A 21367-nucleotide genomic window follows, 5' to 3' on the forward strand; every position below is an offset into this window, starting at 1 on the left:
TGACTAGTGCGTGTATACAGATGATTGACGCATGCGCATTGTGACAAAATGCAATACATCTCCTGGGCTACATACTACATTCTCCTGTAGGGGCATGCCTATGCGTATAATGTACGCAGGGTTTCAAAAATGGTCTGGTGCAGTGTCCTACCAGCATCTATAATATGTTGGTCTTTTTTTGAAAGGTTATTTGACTCACCTTCATGGCGTCCAACGCTTGGCGTAAATTACTCTTCTCTGTGGCATCGTGGGTGTGTTTTACCAGTTCCTGTGAATAAGATCATGAGATATTAGCTGGCTGATCTTTGTTGACTGTTGACTCTCAGCATCTGATTATCACCAGATGATGATTATAAACACAGCAGACAGTCAGATGTACAGGATAGAGACGCTGTGCCTGAAGGCATCTGTCACTCTCGCATGCTCTCATAACTCACGATCATCATTATGTTAAAGGAAAACATCACCATTTTTCAATATTCTACTATGTTTTTACCTCAACTTAGACTTATTAATACATACCAATCTTTTTTGATGCGTGCACTTAATCTTTGTACAGCGCGTTGTGAATGTGTTAGCATTTAGCCTAGCCCCATTCATTCCTTAGGATCCAAAAATGGATGAATTTAAAAAGCACTTCCATGTTTTCCCTATTTAAGACTGTTACATGAGTAGTTACACGAGTAAGTATGGTGGCACAAAATAAAACGTGGTGATTTTTAAGCGGATAAAAAATGAGAACTATATTGTATGGCGGAAGGGCACTTAGTTTGCAACACTTCGACCTCTGCCGAATCATCACTAGGCCAAATGACACGCTGTGCAAAGATGGAGGGCACGCATTGAAAAAAGATAGGTATGTATTAAAGGTGTAGCGGAGGATTTTCTCAAATTTTAGAAAGGAAATTCCACTTTTTTAAAAAATGCAATTGCGCAACACTCCTGAGTGACCACTAGGAGGACCAACAGTTGGTTGGTTGGACCAACAACCTTTAATTTGTCTAAGTTCAGGTAAGAACATGGTAAAATATTAAAAACGATGATGTTTTCCTTTCATTATTAACCAACAGCATAGTCTATTTGGTTTTAATGATTAGACATTTTATCTCATACTTTATCAAAGATTTTAAAAAGTAAAAAACATAGTAAAAAAACAATAGTAAATATGGGAAAGTTTGTGGCAGTCGCACCTGCAAGTTTTAGGTCAGATAAAATTCACAGCTGCACCGAAACAACTAAAATCCACCTAAACACTATGATTTACTTTCATTTACCTGCAGCACTGTGAAGGCTTTAAAAGGCAAATCTCACACAATCTCTATAAATACGATAATCATCATGTTCACAGATTCACAGATGTCTCGATGCTTGTGCACTTTTCTCACAATAAAGAGAAAAGAGAGGTTTGCAGTTTACATACAAACATAAATAAATAAAGTATTCAAAATGTAAATGCAATCTAAATGTGTAAAATGTTATTTTATGCTAAGTTTAGTAAAAAAAATATGTTCTGTAACATATCACCTTCAACGTTTAGTACTCTGCAATATTTTATTTTGTCTGCATATTTTCTGTTTGTATTTTAATAAGTAGACCCGAAAAAAATATATGGATGGTCATTAATACGCAAAGCAGGCAATGGGTTAAGACTTCTGCACAGCGTTGCGAATGACAGCAAACAAACACATACACCCCGTGTGGCATCTCTATCTCTCTTTCACTTTCTCTTTTTCCTCTCTCACACACATACACAACACAAGCTGAAATAATATCCCAACCTGCACTGCAGGTTGAAGAATTGAAATGAGAAGCAAAGGTTTTTGTGGGGTTGAAATTGCATTCCCGCTCTGGAATGAAGTAAACAAGACATCTGGAGCAGTCTGTAGGATAAGGGAGGCTGCTGTGAATGTCCTTTACTGGGCTCTGATAAATGGCTTCCTTTTGGCCTAAGAGATATATTGCCATCCGGCACAAGCTAAATCCCCTGCGTCAGTCAAGCTGAACCTGCGCATTATTATCAGGAGCAAAACGGACATCACCTTATTTTTCATTTTCACATCCTTCTGCCCTCACACACAGAGAGGGAGAGAGAGAGAGAGAGAATGGAGGCATGACACTAACATTGAGATTATTGAAGAAATAAAATACATACAAACTCTTAGGTAAAGGTGTCGACATTTTTGGTGAACGTACTTCTAAGCTGTTTTCGTGGGACTGCATCCCAATCGTTCAGTATTGAACCTTTAAACATTTTTTGTCTGTGAAATAATCTTGCACTGTTGAATGGACAGAAGTTTTGATCACAAAGATCCCTTTTGTCAATATCTAGTTTACTTGAGTAAATTTTGATTATCTTTCCTTGAAGAGTGGATTTCATGACCTTGCAAACTTTAACAAATCCAGCATCTACTGTAGTTCTTTCTTGAAAGAAGCATACATATCAATCTTATATCTTTTCAACACAATTTTATTTCCCAACAGACTGAACCCATTGTGCCCTGACTCCAGAAGTGATGCGACAAGTTTGATTTTACACATGCTTTTCAGTCTTGTGCACAATATGCATCACGCAGTGAGCAAACAGACCTGTCTGAGCCCAGGCATTCATCAAAATGTGCATAGCTTTAGCTGTATTATATTAATCTCCTTGATGCCCTTTAAATCTAAAACAGTCGTCATAACTCTATATTACTAGTTGTGACAGCTAAAACAGGATCATGGACACGTAGTCAGGGTCAACACTGGGTGTCATTTCGAAGGCTGCATCCTCTGGAGGTCACATTTATCATCGTAGTTGTCTCATTTCATGAATACACATAATAAAATTAACATTTATTCCTTAATCACTTTGAAACAATAAACAGCACAAGAACAAGGCATTCTTGTGTTTTAAATGTCAGCCATAGATGCATATATACGTAGATGCTCCAGTAATGGCTGATTTGTGAACGCATCTATAGAGGCATCTATGTATACATATATGTCTATGGCTGACACCGGTGCATGAGCTGCTTTCGTGAATATGTGTCAACGAGTAAATTTATAAGCAGAAAAAAACGTTGAAGGTTGTGAAGTGCGTTGCTGTATACAAGGTAGAGCGATTCATACTAACAATACATGTCTGAAATCAATTCTGAATCGCAAAGGCAATGTATGCACAGATCTTTCATGTATTATGGCTCTTTGATCAGTAGGAAGTCTGTATCGATCTAAAATCACTACTCAAGTTTGAGTCGTTTATAACATGCATTTGAAAAAGCAACACTTGTCAAACATAACCATTATACATATTCTTTTTTATCATGAAAATACGTGAAAAGTTTAAAGGGACACTCCACTTTTTATGAAGATATGCTCATTTTCCAGCTCCCTTAGAGTTAATAATTTGATTTTTACAGTTTTGGAATCTATTCAGCCGATCTCAGGGTCTGGCGGTACCACTTTTAGCATAGCTTAGCACAATCCATTGAATCTGATTAGACCATTAGCATCGCGCTCAAAAATGACCCAAGTGTTTCGATATTTTTCCTATTTAGAACTTGACTCTTCTGAAGTTACATCGTGTATTAAGACCAACAGAAAATGTAAAGTTGTGATTTTCTAGGCAGATATGGCGATGAACTATACTCTCATTCTGGCGTAATAATCAAGGAATTTGTTGCAGTAACATGGCTCCAGGAGGAGCAATAACCATACGTAGCAGCCGAAAGTAGTCCCTTAGTAACTGTCAATGGCAAATGACTATTTTCAGGCAGTGCGTAATATCACTACGCCTGCTGCAGCCATGTTACGGCAGCAAAGTCCTTGATTATTACGCCAGAATGAGAGTATAGTTTCTAGCCATATCTGCCTAGAAAATCACAACTTTTAATTTTCTGTCGGTCTTAGTACACGATGTAACTACAGAAGAGTCAAGTTTTAAATGGGAAAAATATTGTAACTCTTTAGTTATTTTTTGCGCGATGCCAATGGTCCAACCAGATTCAATGGATTGTGCCAAGCCATGCCAAAAGTGGTATCGCAAGACCCGGAGATCTGCTGAATGGATTCCAAAACGGTAAAAATCAAATGTTTAACTCTGGAAAATGAGCATATTTTCAAAAACGTGGAGTGTCCCTTTAAAGGGCACCTATTATGCAACATCCACTTTTACAAGGTGTTTGGACATAATGTGTGTTCATGTTTCACCCTACGATGAAAAAAATTCACCTGCTCTATGTTTTTTAATCCCCATTAAACCAAAGCAGTCTCATTGAATATGCTGTTTTGATTCTCTTATCAATGTGAGGTCACACTGATAAAGCCCCGCCCTCTAACAGTCCTGCATTACCGTAGTTTCCACCTTCAACATGTTGTACTCTGTCTACTACATACTTTTGTCTTAGACTTATATTACTTCATCACTGCAATTAGCAATTTGCAATCTAAATGCCCCATAAAACAGTTTTAATTTACATTTATTCTAATTGACTTAAAAAAAATAGATCACAACAAACTTCCTTGTATACATTTTAACTTTGACTTTCTACTTCCTTCTGACAGACTTGTAGCTATTTTCTCTTATGTCTGTCTTTTATCTAACTTTTATCTTATTTAAACCTAGCTTCGGTTTACACTTTTTTTACCTTTTTACTCTTTTTCTCTTTGGCCGAGGCATCATCCAGCACAGCAAAGAGAGACAATCTGTCACACGCTAGTCTGCTCTCCAGAGGTGCGAGAGACAGACAGATGCATTCTCTGCACTGCCTGCTTCACCCACACACACACATTCACACGCTCCCTAAACCCATAGCTGGCCAGATGGGCAGGGAGGTGAGCAAAGCTGCGGACAGCCATGCAAGCATGCTAAGTAGACAGACATGCATACGCATACACCTTCACTTAGCTGTCCACTGAGAGACAAAAGGTTCCTGGAAGAGCAATCAGGCTAAGGTGGCTTCAGTCTACACATGCTGTTCACATCTCTCTCTCTCTCTCTCCCTCCCTTTATATTTATTTCTAAATCCCCTCATAGCTGGGTCATGCGGTAGACCTAACGTGTGATAGACAGACACAGACTATGAAATATTCATGGCAGGCTGCGTGAGATGTTTGTGGATCAGGTCAGTTTCAACATACACGACTGGACGTGCAGCTTCTCCATAGAGCTGATTATACTAGTGCCCCAATGGAGGATTCTGTTGTGTATTATATTGCCCCCTACTGGTGACTTTTATACATGGTTTATAGAAATAAGACACGAACGATACTGCTCCAAGCGGACATTATTGGTAAAGCAGACATTTAAGGACATTGAAATAAATTGCCTGTTTGTTAAAAATGTTTATGGCCTCATCTTGAATGATTTACAAGTGTACATAAATTCCTAAAAAATTAAATACTTTCTCAGCCTTGGAAATGACTTGAAAGTGGACAAGGCCAATGATGTAAGGATTGTTTGTTTGTCTACTTTATTTATAGAGCACTTTTCAGACAACATGTAGCTGATACAAAGTGCTGTACAAGAGAAAGAAGAAAAGAATTGTGAAAAATAATTTTAAAGAATTAGTCAATTTTCATTAAAAAAAAAGATAATTTCTTCACCACCATGTCATCCAAAATGTTGATGTCTTTCTTTGTTCAGTTGAAAAGAAATTATGTTTTTTGAGGAAAACATTCCAGGATTTTTCTCATTTTAAATGGACTTTAATGGACCCCAACACTTAACAGTTTTAATGCCGTTTAAAATTGCAGTTTCAAAGGAAGCATTTAGGGTCTTATCTAGCGAAACAATTGTCATTTTTGCCAAAAAAAAATAGAAATATGCACTTTTAAACCACAACTTCTTGTCTAACTCCGGCTGTGTGACGAGCCAGCGCGACCTCACGTAAACGTCATCACGTCAAGAGGTCACGGATGTGGAGAAAGAGGATTGTTCCGACGTTGTTGTATGTGAAATGATAATAATTAATGTCTTTGTGTCAGTTTATTGTTTAAAATCGTCCGCAAATGTGTGTTTCATATATGTAACGCGTGACCTTTCCACGTCATTACGCAATGACGTGAGGTCGCGCTGGCTCGTCGCACAGCCGGAGGAAAAAGAGATGTTGTGGTTTAAAAGTGCATATTTTTTGTTTTTCTTGCCAAAAATGACAATCGTTTAGATAAGACCCGTATGGCTCGTTTGGGATCGTTTAGAGTCTTTTGAAACTGCGTTGAAACTGCAATTTTTAACTGCATTTAAACTGTTAAGTGTTGGTGTCCATTAAAGTCCATTAAAATGAGAAAAATCCTGGAATGTTTTCCTCAGGAAACATGGTTTCTTCTCTACTGAACGGGGAGGGACGTCAACATTTTGGATGACATGGTGTTGGGTAAATTATCTGGATTTTTTTTAAAGAAAATGGAATAATCCTTTAACCAGTTACATCATAAACATCATTTTTCAATGTTTAATGATCCAACTAATTGCCAATAGATACAATTGCTTCTCTCACTACAAAAAAATGTTTATTATCTGAGACAAAAATAAAAATTAATGATAAAAATGGTCCCTAGCTGTCACTTGGAAAGTTTACCCTTTAAAAATGTACACATTTGCATCTGCAGAGGTCATATTAGTGGCTATCTCAGAGGTACATTTTGGTATCAAATATATACATATATGTACCTAAATATATATTAGGGCTGCCAAAAAATATGTGTGTGCGTAATATATGTGTGCATGTGCGTGCGTATATATTATCTATATATAAATACACATATACATGTATGAATTAAAAAAAAAAATTATTTAGCTATATTTTTATTTTTATTTAAAATATTAAATATATCAATATACATACATATATACACACACACACACACACACACACACACACACACACACACACACACACACACACACACACACACAGTACACACATGTTTCTACATACAAACATTAATGTGTGTTTATTTATATATATAAAATAATTACACACAGAGCACACACATAAATTATGATAAAAACTTTTATTTGGTATGTGATTAATCGCAATTAATTTTTTGACAGCCCTAGTATATACAGGTACCTTTTTAAAGGGTTAAAGTATTTAAACAATGCATTATTTTTAAACATGTCACAAATAAGCAGGTATACAGTAAAAAAAGATGTCAAACCTGTAGAAGCAGATGATATTTAAGAACCCTCTGCATTGGAACAACCAGCAGATCTCTCAGAGTAAACTTCCCATTATTGGCTCGTTTGGAGCATAACTAAAATTAATAACAAACAAACAATGCATATGTACATTTCCACACAGTTGAGTATTGTGCATTAATGCGTTCATACAATGAGCAAAATATTACATGAATATGTTATGTACTGTTCACAACCACCAGGGGGCAGTGTTATACAGCAAATAAACATCAATTTTAGTTGCAAAATAATTATTCTGTCAAAAAAAACTTTTCGGGAAAAAATCTTAAACTAAAATTTAAATTCTCAAAAGTTTCACAAAAGCATTTTACCTCTAACATCTGCCTGAGATCCTCTCTGTTCTTACACATGTCATCCAAACACGCTATGGCCAATTCAACTTGACTGCAGTATTTCCCATACAGGACTAATCTATTACAGTGGAAAACAGATGCATGTGTGAGAATAAAAGAGAGAAGAAACAGATAATGTGTGATGATAATAATAGACACAAATTTCTCACCTCTCTTTGTAATTGATAAAGATCTGGTACAGGTTGCTGGCATTATGCTGAAGAACAGAGTCCTGGACCTCCTTCAGAAGGCTTGTGTGCACTTTTACAAGATCCTGTTCGAGATAATGTGATAAGATTAGGCATCGGTACAGTGAGACACAGGTTAATGCTATAAAGGATTCGTGATTGTGACTCACTGGAATATTGATGAACACTTTTTCAACCTCCGAGCTGGAAAGCGACTGTCCCAAAGGCTTCATGAAAAACTGTGGATAATTTACACTTTAAGAAAGCTGAAATGGGTATGACATATAATGGCATCACTAAACTGACTTAATAAGTCTCATACAGTGTTTCTTACACATGACAATAAAAATATATTCACAACATATGATTCACGACTGGAAATACACTTTGTCATCCACTTGGTACAGACAGCTGTTTTATATATTAGTTTTGTATTAAGGTCATAAAATACAATATTGTAATGACCTGTAAGATATTGTGATCCATGATAATAAGTGCAAAATATGATTTTGGACACCAAATGTACCTGCAATTATAAAATCATCCAACATAATATGTTTGTCTTCAAAATCTTTGTTGTTGTGTTTATGTTTCATGTTTTTAGTAACTAATACCAAAACATTATTGCACTATAAAAATACAATAAATAATACCAACTTACTTTGGTGCAAGCTATAATTACCATAGTAAATACTGTAAAGGTAGTTGCATACAGGTAATATGGTACAGTATGATAGTACCATATAGCAGGGGTTTTCAAACTTTTTTGTCAGCCGAACCCCCTTGACCTTAATTATTTACTTTAACTGCAATGAAAATATTATAAAATATTAAAATACGTATATTTAATATTAGTAAATATTTCAATAATCTAATAGCAAATACATTTGCATATTTAACTTAAAAAAATATTTTTCATCTGTGTTAAACTTTTTATCAGTAGTATTTTACATAATTATTGTTATTATTACCTGTTATTGGACCTACATCTGGTGTAATTTTCTTTTATTGGTACATAAAACATAGACCTATCTGTCCATTCTCAGTTTTCTGATATATAGTAGTGTTGGGTAATGGTCACATGACATTCAGATTAAATAAAATAAATTATATTTTTGTTAGTCTTTTATTTAAATTGTTTTTTTTTTCTAAAATAATTTATTTGCATTTTATGATTTAATTAAAATTGAATATCAACTCACGAATCCCCTGCAATTCCCCAGTAAACCACTAGGGGGACCCTACCATATAGCATACAGGTAATGAGGAGCATTACCACCTCAAACAAGCTATAATGTTACAGTAAGGCTGATTATATGGACTGTGAGTTCATACTTTCTCTATAGAGTCCAGCGTTTCTGTATATTTCTCCTCCGTCTGTTTGATTTCCATCAGACAGCAGCTCCTGACGTCGGTCTCTGCCTGTTTCTGCAATTACAACAAACAAATTTTTACAGAGACAAATGTCTCACATTACTGTAAAGGACATTTCACACATTATTATGATGTTATGGCTTAAATTACACATTTTTAGGGTAGGTGAAAGTTGCACACCTGCGGCTGAACCTGCTCGACCTTCATCAAATCTTCATACACCTCTCCACCTTCATCATCGTCGTACACGCAGTCATAGAGATCTTCCTCATCTTCCACGCCATTCTCACTGAGACACACAGAGCATTAACAACAACGTTGACCAGACATTCAAGAAAAATCCTCAAGGGGCTTCGATGCTGGATAGAGATTTGTTTGCTGTAATTCACAGATGCATTTGTTTCACACTAAACAACAGCAGACAGCGATGCGAGAGCGATGAAAGATAGGACAGAAAGACCCATGAGAAGAGCTGATATGTTAAAACACTTGAGCAGATCTGATAAAAACTCTTCGCAAAATGGCTCAATGGGAGTTTAAAAAGATTATGTTTCCCTTGACTAAATTAAACAGATGGTAAAATTATTCAGTCGCAGTTAAACCAAGAGCCCAAACTGAAATGAACTGTCATTTCAGCTGAGTCAGGACCTGAAGTCACACAGATAACTTTTCCATATGGGTGGAAAAAAGATATTGTGTTAACCGCATCTGTAGTTTGAATTTATGACAAATCAGTTTCAAATTGACTCTCTGACAAAGACAAAATCACAGCAAAGCTCCCACATGAGAAAATGTTTCATCATTACACATGGAAAATGATCTTCAGCTTGATAAAACCAGAAGGTTGTACCATGACACACTGTGATGTGCTTAAAAACAGATGTAGATGGGGTCAGGCCAAAATAAAGTGACAGTAACATCAAAATCTGCTAAACATCCATTCAATTCTATCTGTAGGCCTGCTAGTTTGCATAGTTAGGAAACCTTATGCAATTTACTTTTATAAAGTAACAAACTTTATGGTATACCTACTCTTAAATTTATCCTAAAAATGAATAATAATCGTTGACAATGTCAAATATACAATGAATGGGAATCGTATAGCTCGCATACTGTTGCACTGGAAAGAAAAGGAAAATAAAGAAATCCTTAACTCTAATGCTACATACACACCAAACGCGGGGCATCGTGTTACTCGCTTTAGATTACTCGCGGGATTAAACTTCGTGTCAAGCGAATTTTTCGTTTGAGTTGAATATTTTCAACTTGGGCAAAGACACGTTTGAGGCGAATAAGGCGTGTTTTTGAGGCGAATAGGGCGTGTTTTCGCGGCAAAAGCACCACCCATAACGCGTCATTCGCATCGCCCCACGCGATTACGCATCTGATCGTGGCTTTGCATTGACTTTGTATGTAATCTACTCGCGCAAATCGTTGAACTCGTGTCTTGTGTGAACACACAGTAAAGGTTAACTCTAATGCTACGTACACACCAAACGCTGGGCATCGCGTTACTCACTCTAGATTACTCGCGGGATTTAACTTTGTTTCATGCAAATTTTTCGCTCGAGTTGAATATTTTCAACTTGGGCGAAGACGCATTTGATGCGAATAGCGCGTGTTTTCGCAGCAAACGCTCCGCCCATATCGAATCATTTGCATCCCCCACACGAGGACCCATCTGATTGCATCTTTGCATTGACTTTGTTTGTAATCTACTCGCGCAAATCGTTGATCTAGCATCTGTGTGAACCCACAGTAAAGGTTAACTCTAATGCTATGTACACACTAAACGCTGGGCATCGCGTTACGCGCTCTAGATTACTTGCGGGATTTTACTTTTGTCATGGGAATTTTTCGGTCGAGTTGAATATTTTCAACCTGGGCGAAGACGCGTTTCATGCGAATAGCGCGTGTTTTCGCGGCAAAAGCACCGCCCGTATCACGTCATTCACATCGTCCCACGCGACGACGCATCTGATCGTGGCTTTGCATTGACTTTGTATGTAATCTACTCACGCAAATCGTTGAACTCGCAACTGGTGTGAACCCACAGTACAGGTGATATATGATATTACTAAAATAATAACCTGAAAGAAGATAGAAGATGCATTTGTTTTTTTGAAAATTTTATCTGATTTCTCAAATCGAGGTATTTAAGAGATCCCATACAGCAAAAAATGTATTTGTCTGTACAATATATATATATATATACATTTACAGCAAAAAATGTATTTGTCTGTACAATATATATATATATATATACATTTTTTAAAATAGATATATTCTAGTGCTGTGTTCAAAATATCGATACGACGATACATCGATACAGCACCTTCCGTATCGATTTGGATGCACTTTTGAAAATAGCATTACGAATCGCTGTTGATCCGTGATCCGTGATCCATATGTAAAGGACGCATGTAACTCGCGGAGTACATAGAGTTAAAGGTAGCGGGGTATACTTTCACTTTCCTTGTCCGTCTAGCGGGCACACTCATCTGCACAACTTTCTCTCGCACGCCGCATGTTCTCTCTCTCTCTCTCTCGTATTTAAAATCAATGGGTTCAGTATGAAAGCGCAGATATCTTAGCCTATACTGCTGCAAAGGGCTTTATTAGCCACTCTTTCATAAAACAGTACTCATGTTTTTGGGAAGAAACACGATAAAGAGCTGCATGTGAAAAGTGTAGGTCTAGAGAAGAGATACAGAGCTACTTCAAACTATAGCTGTCACATTAATAATCTGATTTCTATTAAATAGTATTAAGCCTGACTTGCATGTACTTATACATATATTCATAGATATAAAATAATTAAATGAGAGACAAATATAATGCCTAGAGTAAGGCACCATCTTTGTAAAACTGCTTTGAAAAAAAACATAAGTACTAACTTAATTTTAAGTATTTCTACGAGTTACCCCAAAAGCTAATAAATGAATGGCAAAAACACAACTGTTACAACACTGCTTATTCAATGTACAATAAACAGATAATAAAAATAATGATGTTACTAAATTCTGAACAAAAATGTAATTCAAAATAGTCTTGTATATGATGCGCATCGTATCGTGGACTAGTATTGGAATATGTATCGTATTGGGAAATTGTTGGTGATACACGCCCCTAATATATTCAACTACATATTCAATATATATCAAAATGTCTTTGAGGGGCAACAAATACATTTCAAATTTTACAACCCATACTGCAAAAAAATATTTTTTCCTGGCTAAAATACAACTAAATTTTTAGTTTCAAATTTTAAAAGTTTTTCTTTTAATGCAACATGAATATAAATTCTTTAAAATATATTTGTTTTTAAAATATATTTTAAAATATACAAAAAAGTCCAAAAAATATATTGGTGAAAATTTAATTTCTGTAAACATTTCAAAATATATTTCAGTTCATATATTTTTGGCACCTTTTTTGTATATTTTAAAATATATTTAAAATTATATTTAAAATATTTTTTTTTTGCCATATAGAATCTCATACAATTTCTTTTCAATTGGTGTGTTTTCTTTATTCAAGCCGATTTCCCTTAATGTGGCAATTGTGATATCATATGACAGTATGATTCAGCTACAATTTCCCAACACTCACATACTATATACTTATTTGTGTACTTATCACAGTGTGTAGGGGTGTGTAGGAGTGTAGTACACTAGTTTGTAGAACAAAAGACTAACACTTTTGGACTGTTCCTGTGGGGTGTGAGATCAAAACAGTACTGCTGTGCTCTCCATAGTCCTGTTACACAGTTTTTTTTAATGTGTGTTTGTTCCTGGCTGTCCACTGGAGTGAGAGACTTTATACAGTATGTGGCAGTACTGGGAACACTGGCAAACGGCCAAAGGCAATATCTGACAGCTAATGTCAGATGCTGTTACCTTAGTGGTGTGTTGGGCTTAGTGAACTGACAGAAATGACCATGTGTGTGTGTATGTGTAGATTATAGCATAGCAGAATATGTTGGTATCGACCCATATATCTTTTTTTAACAAAAGCTTTGAAAAGTGGGAATGATTATAGTATGATATGGTTTGTTATAGCATGGTATAATATAGTAAAAAGGGCTTACTCTATCAGATCCTCAAGGTGGTTATAAATGTCCTCATCTTCAACACTTTCTTCTGTTGGAAATGGCCTGAAAAAAGAGAGAGACAGACTAATGTTAATATGTTTTCATCTTCAAATAAACAGAATTACATCTTATTTCTAAACATACCTTATTCCAGTTTGCTGTGCTATATAAGTATGTGAAAGCTTGGACAATGTGTCCATAACCTAAAAGCAAAAAGATCAATACATTTATTAATATCAAAAATAGATATTACTTGCAAAAGTAAATGATAATGTACAGTCAGATGGGCATTATAAAAAAATGCACACTGACAGGGTGATCTGAAACAATATTTTCTCCTAAAAAGTAAATATGACATATTGAAATGAGTTAAAGTTATTATATTATGTAAAAACTACAAGTAGGAAATCAGTTCACAATAATATTTTCATTGCTAAACACCGCAATTGGCTTTTTTTTCAAGTTAAATATCTCTATGAATAAATTACACTTCATATAAACATTAAAATGCATTAAAAATAATAATAGACAACAACAGACATATATTCTGCATATCAGAAGTGTTACTATTAATATAATCATGATCAAGGCAGTAATTATAAACAGAACTGCAGCACTACTTTGAACCAGCAGGGGTCAGTGTGCATCAAGCTGTATGTTTCAATACTGTTACAGTAGATGTTAACATTGACAATCAACCTCTGAGACCAAAATAATGACATATGCATTAAATTCATTCAACACTATGAGTGTTCACCACCCAACATTTCACTAAATTTCTCATCCTGAGTCCTGAAAATTCTTCAGTATCTCTTCAAGTGATTTAATTCAACAAAATCAACTGTCACATACAGAAAGATTAATGCACACAAAGCCAGAAAAATGGTTAACAATTGGTCCCTAGTTGTCACAGTGGCAGTACCCTTTCAAAACGTACACATTTGTACCCAAATATTTTTTATAAGTACCTCAGAGGCACAAGAGTGCATGTTAAAATTGGTACCAAATGTATACATATCTGTATCTGTAAATGTTACATATTGGGATTTTATTAAAGGACACTGCCGCAGTGACAGCTTTTTGACCATTTTTTCTGACAGTGGTTGCATTGCACAGGTCAATTGTGCATTCAAATACAGACAAGCAAAGCCATCAAACTAATTATGTCATGGATAGGTGCAAATATTGTAACATAGTAGTGATTCCAGCTGAAACTTGTTGGTTATTATTCAGCTGTATTTGTGTAGATGTGCATTTGAACACATTGTGCCTGGGGAGGATGCATTCAGAAATCAATCGCGATCACACCAGCTCGGATGAACTCTGCTTTCTGCATGACAGCTGCATTACATTATGAAAACAGAGACGAAACCGAGTCAAGCGTGAAGCTATGAATCCGTGCATAAAACTGTTGCTAAGAGAACAGGAGAGAGAGATTGGGCTCCCTATTAAAGTCCTGTCTTGCAAAGAGGGTTAACATCTGATTCAATGCAATTAATTTTTAAAACAGTCTGATGATGGTGGTGCATAATTTATTTTGAATCAAAAATATATTACCGTAAAAAAATATACTGCATATCTATTATATTGCACCACAAAAGTCAGTTAGAAAAGCTGCAAATTGTATTTTAAATAATTAATAATGTGCAAATGTTTTTATAAAAGACAAAAAAAATCAAAGACTCTTGACTTTGCAATGACTTGCTTCAAAAGTGGCTTAGTAATGCAAAAAATACCTTATAAGTCGGATATAAAGTTGGTTGTGTTTTACTCAATTCATAAACATTGCATTTGGGCAATCTCTATTGGGATTTCCACATCTTCACCTACACGCATTTACACTTAAACCGGAAAGACTTGAATACGGGCTTGTTACAGTAATGTTCCACAAGGTATAGCACCAAACAGCGGATCTGTTGCATTACCCGAATATGTTTTATAGTGGGTGTACATGCTGAGATATCATTGCTGACACACACCGGATATTATGTTAACTCTTAAAAGAGATGAATGGGTCGCCTAGCTTCCTGTACAGGCTAGACTTCAAGTGACATCTCAAAGGTATCAGTTTTCACTCTGTACATGGTTAAGGAGTATGCATTTGTCATTAAAATCTGCAAATGTACAGGAAGACCAAATATGGCAGCTTAAGCACAATAGGCAAATAATACTTTCGTTTATAAGACGTAACGGAGCGTTAGGAAATTTCCTGACGTTGCAAAAATAGCATCACGAATGGCACAAAAATCTTACTAAGTGTGATGGGGAACTTGGAGCGCCTGATGTTGGTAACATTTAGAAAAGGGAAGGTCCTGCATACCGACAGACCATTGCTATGGAAAGACTGGATAAAGACTTCCAAAACACAGAGAAAAGCCCCTTTATCATTTGAATCTAAATTTATTTGTCTGTGCTTGCAAAACAGGGTGACGGAGAGAAAAATGGTCTGGGTAGACTTTAACAGGTGCCAAACTTTAAATGCATTGTTTTACATTCGGTACGCCTAAAGGGTGAATTCATGACCATGATGTGTTTCCTATGAATCCAAACACACCGAGAATTTATTTCACTCTACAAACATTATTTGCTTCATTTCTTATAAACCTGTGCAAAGATGAAAGTTTTTCGGGTTGGTTTATAGATACAGATCTATTGAAATGACAGCACTGGGATTTCGCAATGACTGTAAAAGTGCTCAGTGTGTCTGCTTGACTCTAGTTTCATATTCTAAAAGGTAAAAGCAGCATTTCTCCTATGTATAGTTGGACAAAATGCAAATATGATAAACGTACAAAAAAATCTATAAAATTTACAGACCAAAAGACAAAAGATAATTTGGTAGCACGTTGCAATAAGTTTGTATTTGTTATTGCATTAGCCAGCATGAACCAACAACACTTCTATAGCATTTATTTTATCTGAAAATATATTTGTAAGATCAAAAGTTATAACTGTTAACATTAGTTAATGCACAATGAACTAACATAAAAAATTGTATTGGCATTAACTAACATTAACAAAGAGTAATAAAAAATGATAACCTTTATTGTTTATTGCAAGTTCACCTATACAACATTATTGTTGTAAGTGTTTTTATACCACTTTTTCTAAAATTCAGCTCATAAGCTTATTAATAGTTGCTAATCAATACAATGTAATTATTTTATCAATATATTTAAAAACATATTATTTATCTTGACTACAGATGAGTTGTTAAAACTACTGGTGAGTTATTATAACTTATAAAATTAAGTTGACTTTTCTCAACTATATTTTATAAGTTGTGACAACTCATCTCTGTTGACATGACTTGTAAATTTGAGTTAATTTGACAAAAAAATTTAAGGCAGCAAAGTTTTTTTGCAGTTGAAATGACTTGTTATTCCGAGTTGATTCAACAAAAATGTTTAAAGCAGCAAAGTATTTTTTACAGTGTAACATTAAATGCATTTAGTATCTTTCAATAATACTTTTACAGTCATTGAAATTATCAGCAAGAATTGAAGAGTTTCCCTGACAAATGAAGTCATATTTGCTGAGATCAGCTAAATTGAGCTGTAAGTTGGAGCTTTATGCAGTCTGGTCCAGACCACAGGTGCCTTAGCAAACACATATTGATATTAATATATAGTTCGTTTAGATCAAAGCATCTGCCAAATGCATAAATATTTATGTAATTAAAACTACAGTAGTCATACTCATTTCAATAACAGCACTTAATATGATACAGTAAAATCTGAAATTCTTAAAGTGAAAGGAACTTTGAGAAAATGTTCATCATCGGCCTCTGAAAACTGAAAGGAAACTTAAAGGAAAGCACCCAAAGATGATTTGTTTTAATTTTAACTTCCTTTTACAGATTTGTGATGTAATTTTAAAGGTTTTTGCTCACTTGGGTCTACTTTATTACAAAAAATCAACTTCATTATAAATGAGCAAAATAATTGTTAGGGACAGTCCTAGATTAGTTAAAACATTTCAAAATAATGTGATTTCCATTCATTTTATCATTGAGGATTTCTTAAAAAGTGTAAAAATCTTGTCTTGTTCTCGTGAACCCAATCTCGTGTGTCGTCTCGTCACACCCCTAGTAAAGTGCTATTACGTCGAAAATAGATATGTAGATAAATTAATCTGATAGTCCTTATTTGTCATGAACAGGCCACATGTAAGGTCCTCAGCAACCTCAGTACAGATAACTGATATGGGAGTAGGTGTAAACACACAAATGAACACACTTGATAAAGGATTGATATATAAATCTGAAGTAAAACTGTAATGTATGATTATATACAGTAAATAAGAAGCATCTGCATGTGGGCTAGAAATTGTTCAGATAGTGGGAGGAAAATCTGAATGCTTTACAGCTTCTCTCTGCTAATTCATCAGTACAAAGGAACAAACAAGGAAAGGTGGATGAAACAATAGTGTGACAAGTAAAATACAGAAAAATATATATAATTTATAACAAACACTAAATATATTATATTAAATACACTAAACAAAGGACAAAGTAAAACTGTTTCATGTACACGAGTATGTATGCATGCATACACAGTACTTTGCAAAAGTCCACCATGCTACCATTAGATTTGTTGTTTTTGCAATTGTATACTGATCATATATAATTATTTCTCAGTCTCTTAATCATAATACAACCAGAAAATACAGGAAATGTGTATGTGGTATTAGAAACTGTATAAAAGTATAAGCTGAAATGTCAAATTTTTAGGGTAAACTACTCTTCCACTTGATCAATGGCAGGCAGCTGCAGGATCTCTTAAACCTAAAAGAAATTAAATCCTAATTTCTAATTCTAATCAAATGACTTCAGTCTCCTCAAAAACGCTCAAGATGTGTTTCGTGTAAAGAGAGGTCACACTTAATACTGACTGATGCCTAAAGAAGACATTTTAGTTCTGAAAATTGTTTGTTTTTAATTTTGTGCGCATATTTCCTGTATTTTCTGTTTGTATCTTTAAAAAATAAAAGTTAAAAATAAATATGGATGGACATTAAAACTTTGCTAAAACAAAGCTGGTGATGGTGGCCTTTTGACTTTTGCACAGTACTGCACAGGACTTTTCTATTCAGTGTTATTAAGCAAAAGTGGTCAGGTTAATATTGTTAGTGTTATTAAGTAAAAGTGGTCTTTGTAAGAATTGATGCACACATATATATACACATACAAACTTTTATGCAGGTGGTACTCTGTGTTGTAACTGTTGCTATAAATGTACTCATTTGTAACCTTGGACCACAAAACCAGTAGCACGGGTATATTTGTAGCAAAAGCCAACAATACATTGTATACAAATATCATTCGAATATTAAGTAGAGATCGTGTTTCACATTTATATTTTTATATTAACAAGATATTTAGTAAATTTCCTACTGTAAATATATAAAAAAATGATTTATCATTAGTAGTGTATGTTGCTAAGTACTTTATATAGACAAATTTTAATGCGATTTTCTTAGTATTTTGATTTTTTGCACCGTTAGATTCCAGATTTTCAAATTGTTGTATCTCAGACATATGTTGTCCTAGTGCAACGCTTTTTTATTCAGCTTTAAGATGAAGTATGTACTTAAATTTACCCTGCTCACAGAGCTGCCCTCTGTTCCCTGTATTCCCCTGGTTAACCCTTTAGAAACACAATAACACATAATTGGATTTTAAAAGACTCTTTATTTACCTTAAGGTACCAGTGAAGGGAGAGATGGATTACACACACATTTGCCCAAACATACACTAGACTGTGGTGTCTCAGACTGGCACAAACCCCGTGGACATTTAAACTTTTCTCAAACTATGGACTATTACCGGTATCAGCATACATGGTGGCAGCCATCTTGATTTGAGTAAAGGACCAGAATGGACTTTTGTTGTGCTTTTTATACCTGGGCTGTGTTGCACCATGGGAGTGGGAGATACCAAGTATGGTGGGTAAAGGGGTGAAACTGTTTTGATGAGGTTATTGATGTTTTCTGTCTGCAATTATTGTTCAAATGAAGTTTGTGCTGTGCTGTTTAAATTTATGGGTAGAAGGAAATGGGTGTTTCTTGATCTTCTAATACTTTTACTTGATCTCTAATACCTGTTCATGACCTTAATGCTTTTTAATACAATTCATTTTTGCTGGAAAATGGTTGTACCCATGTGTATAATTCTGACAGGAATATATATAAAGTAGATTTTTCCATGCTGCATACTCCAATACAGTAGGTGGCGGTATGCACCTGATAAGTCATGGTTGCAATCTGCCATAAAACGTAAAAGAAGAAGAAGAAGCAGGTAGTGATGGGAGAAACGAAGCTTTTCGAAGCTTCGAATCAATTGAACCAATTGCTTTGAAAATTAACTCAGGTTATCGAGGCAGTTCAAAACACTACACATGCTGGCAACACCTACTGGTCAAAATATTGTAAAACCAGGTCTGTCCAAACATTTTACACTTTTTTTACAAAATAATATTATGTGTTTTTAGTTTTATTTAGGGCAAACAAATCATTAAAACGAACTCTCATTTTAATTATGCAAATTTTTGTCATTAAATCTGTCTATAAACAAAAAGTAGACAAAATGGCAGTGTTATTAGTCAAAAGGATGCATGTTTTATAATAAACTTGCAAAATAAAACTGACCCGAGTTCACCTAACCATATTAGACACTGGTCATATGTGATCAACTCCCCCTAGTGGTGAACCATCAGATTTTCGAAACGCTTCGAAACAGTTATGACGTAATGAAGCCTCGTTTGCTAAAATCACGTGACTTGGCCAGTTTGAAACAAGCTCCGAACAAATTGATTCGAAACAAAAGATTCGTAAAAAGTTTCGAAGCCTCATGAAGCAGTGCTTCGAAAGTGACCATCACTACAAGGAAGTGAGCAGGTTAGCCTATGACGGGTGGTAGTGAGAGCAGTATCTGCTGAGTACTCTGATTTGTTATACCTGATCCAGGTTTATTGTTTATTTATATATTAAAGTGTTTTTTTTTCCTTTTGAATTCCTTATGTTTTTGCACATGTGAGCATCTTGTACTCTAAGGTTAAGGTTAAGGTTAAACTTTATTTGTCCCCGAAGGGAAATTTGTCTTGGGCAAAGGTGCTACAGTATTGTTCTATACAGACAATAAGATAAAACCAAAAAAATAAATAATAAAATAAACAAAAATACATCCATTAATAAATCTAAAATGTAAAGCATATACTCAATGTTCTCATATATTGTGTGGACATTATTGTACTGGCTTGGGATAACTTAAAATTGGGTTTTAACATCCTCCATGTGGTGGTTGAAGAACTCTAGATGGTATCCCTATACGAGTCCATGACATGACCCTTATGGCTTTGTGGTCCAGAGTCACATTTATAAAATGCACATTTACATGAGACTTGTGGACTGATCAACATGTAGTTCATACTCCATGTTTTTTTAATAACACTCATGTTTCAAAACTGCCTACTTGACTATGTTTTTTAATGAACACCAAAACTTTATGATCCATTATAACGTTTGCTCTTCATATAAACAGAAATTATGGATTATATAAAAGCAAAAGTTAAAATGCATCATAACATTTTGATGTTCATTAACTATCTGAAACAACACAAAGTACCAGCTGCCTTAAAGTGTCTAAATAAATAAGCATCTGCTGTGAATTATGCAGGACTCTTTTTTACTAAAAATCTAATCTTATAAAATCAAAAGCTTTATTGAAATCAAGTTTATATAATGCAATATATTTAGTTTCACAACTAATCAAACCAACTTGATTATAAACAGCCATGTTTTGGCCCTTTACAAAAGCTCTGCAACAGTGAGATCTACCCCTGATATATATATAATAAAATGCAATTTTACACTCAGCAGGAGATGATGTTAAATCAGATGTTAAAATCCCCCAGAAGCCTTTGTGGTCCATGTCAATGTCTCAAAGAAGAATATAAGTGTTGCCTATATTTAAACTAAAAGCAAAGTCCTTTGTGGCTTGCAGACTGCCTTGCAATATCCACTTTATTTCTTGCAGGCATATTCCTCAGGCTTTCCTGAGTGTTTATTCCTGACCCCAGATCAGTGATTATGGACTGGAGTTTAATATAATTTCACCCACAGATCTCAGAGGACATCAGACTGACATTGGTACGAAAGCCGTTTAATGGGTCTCGTGACTATCAAGTTGATGCATAACATG

General features: G+C 34.9%; 1 protein-coding gene across 3 annotated transcripts in view; it reads right to left on the bottom strand.

Annotated features, from left to right (window-relative positions):
• LOC129426552 (guanine nucleotide exchange factor VAV3) overlaps positions 1 to 21367 on the bottom strand; it is a 96437-nt gene that overhangs the window by 44607 nt on the left and 30463 nt on the right. For all 3 annotated transcript variants that reach the window (XM_073864239.1, XM_073864241.1, XM_073864240.1), the window contains exons 3-11: positions 13312 to 13370; positions 13165 to 13230; positions 9255 to 9363; positions 9036 to 9128; positions 7871 to 7939; positions 7683 to 7786; positions 7492 to 7591; positions 7141 to 7236; positions 200 to 268 (exon numbers count right to left, since the gene is read on the bottom strand). In XM_073864239.1, coding sequence (XP_073720340.1) covers positions 200 to 268; positions 7141 to 7236; positions 7492 to 7591; positions 7683 to 7786; positions 7871 to 7939; positions 9036 to 9128; positions 9255 to 9363; positions 13165 to 13230; positions 13312 to 13370 — 765 coding nt within the window. The remainder of the gene's footprint in view (positions 1 to 199; positions 269 to 7140; positions 7237 to 7491; positions 7592 to 7682; positions 7787 to 7870; positions 7940 to 9035; positions 9129 to 9254; positions 9364 to 13164; positions 13231 to 13311; positions 13371 to 21367) is intronic.

This window comes from Misgurnus anguillicaudatus, chromosome 25 (assembly GCF_027580225.2).
Source record: "Misgurnus anguillicaudatus chromosome 25, ASM2758022v2, whole genome shotgun sequence".
Taxonomy (NCBI): domain Eukaryota; kingdom Metazoa; phylum Chordata; class Actinopteri; order Cypriniformes; family Cobitidae; genus Misgurnus; species Misgurnus anguillicaudatus.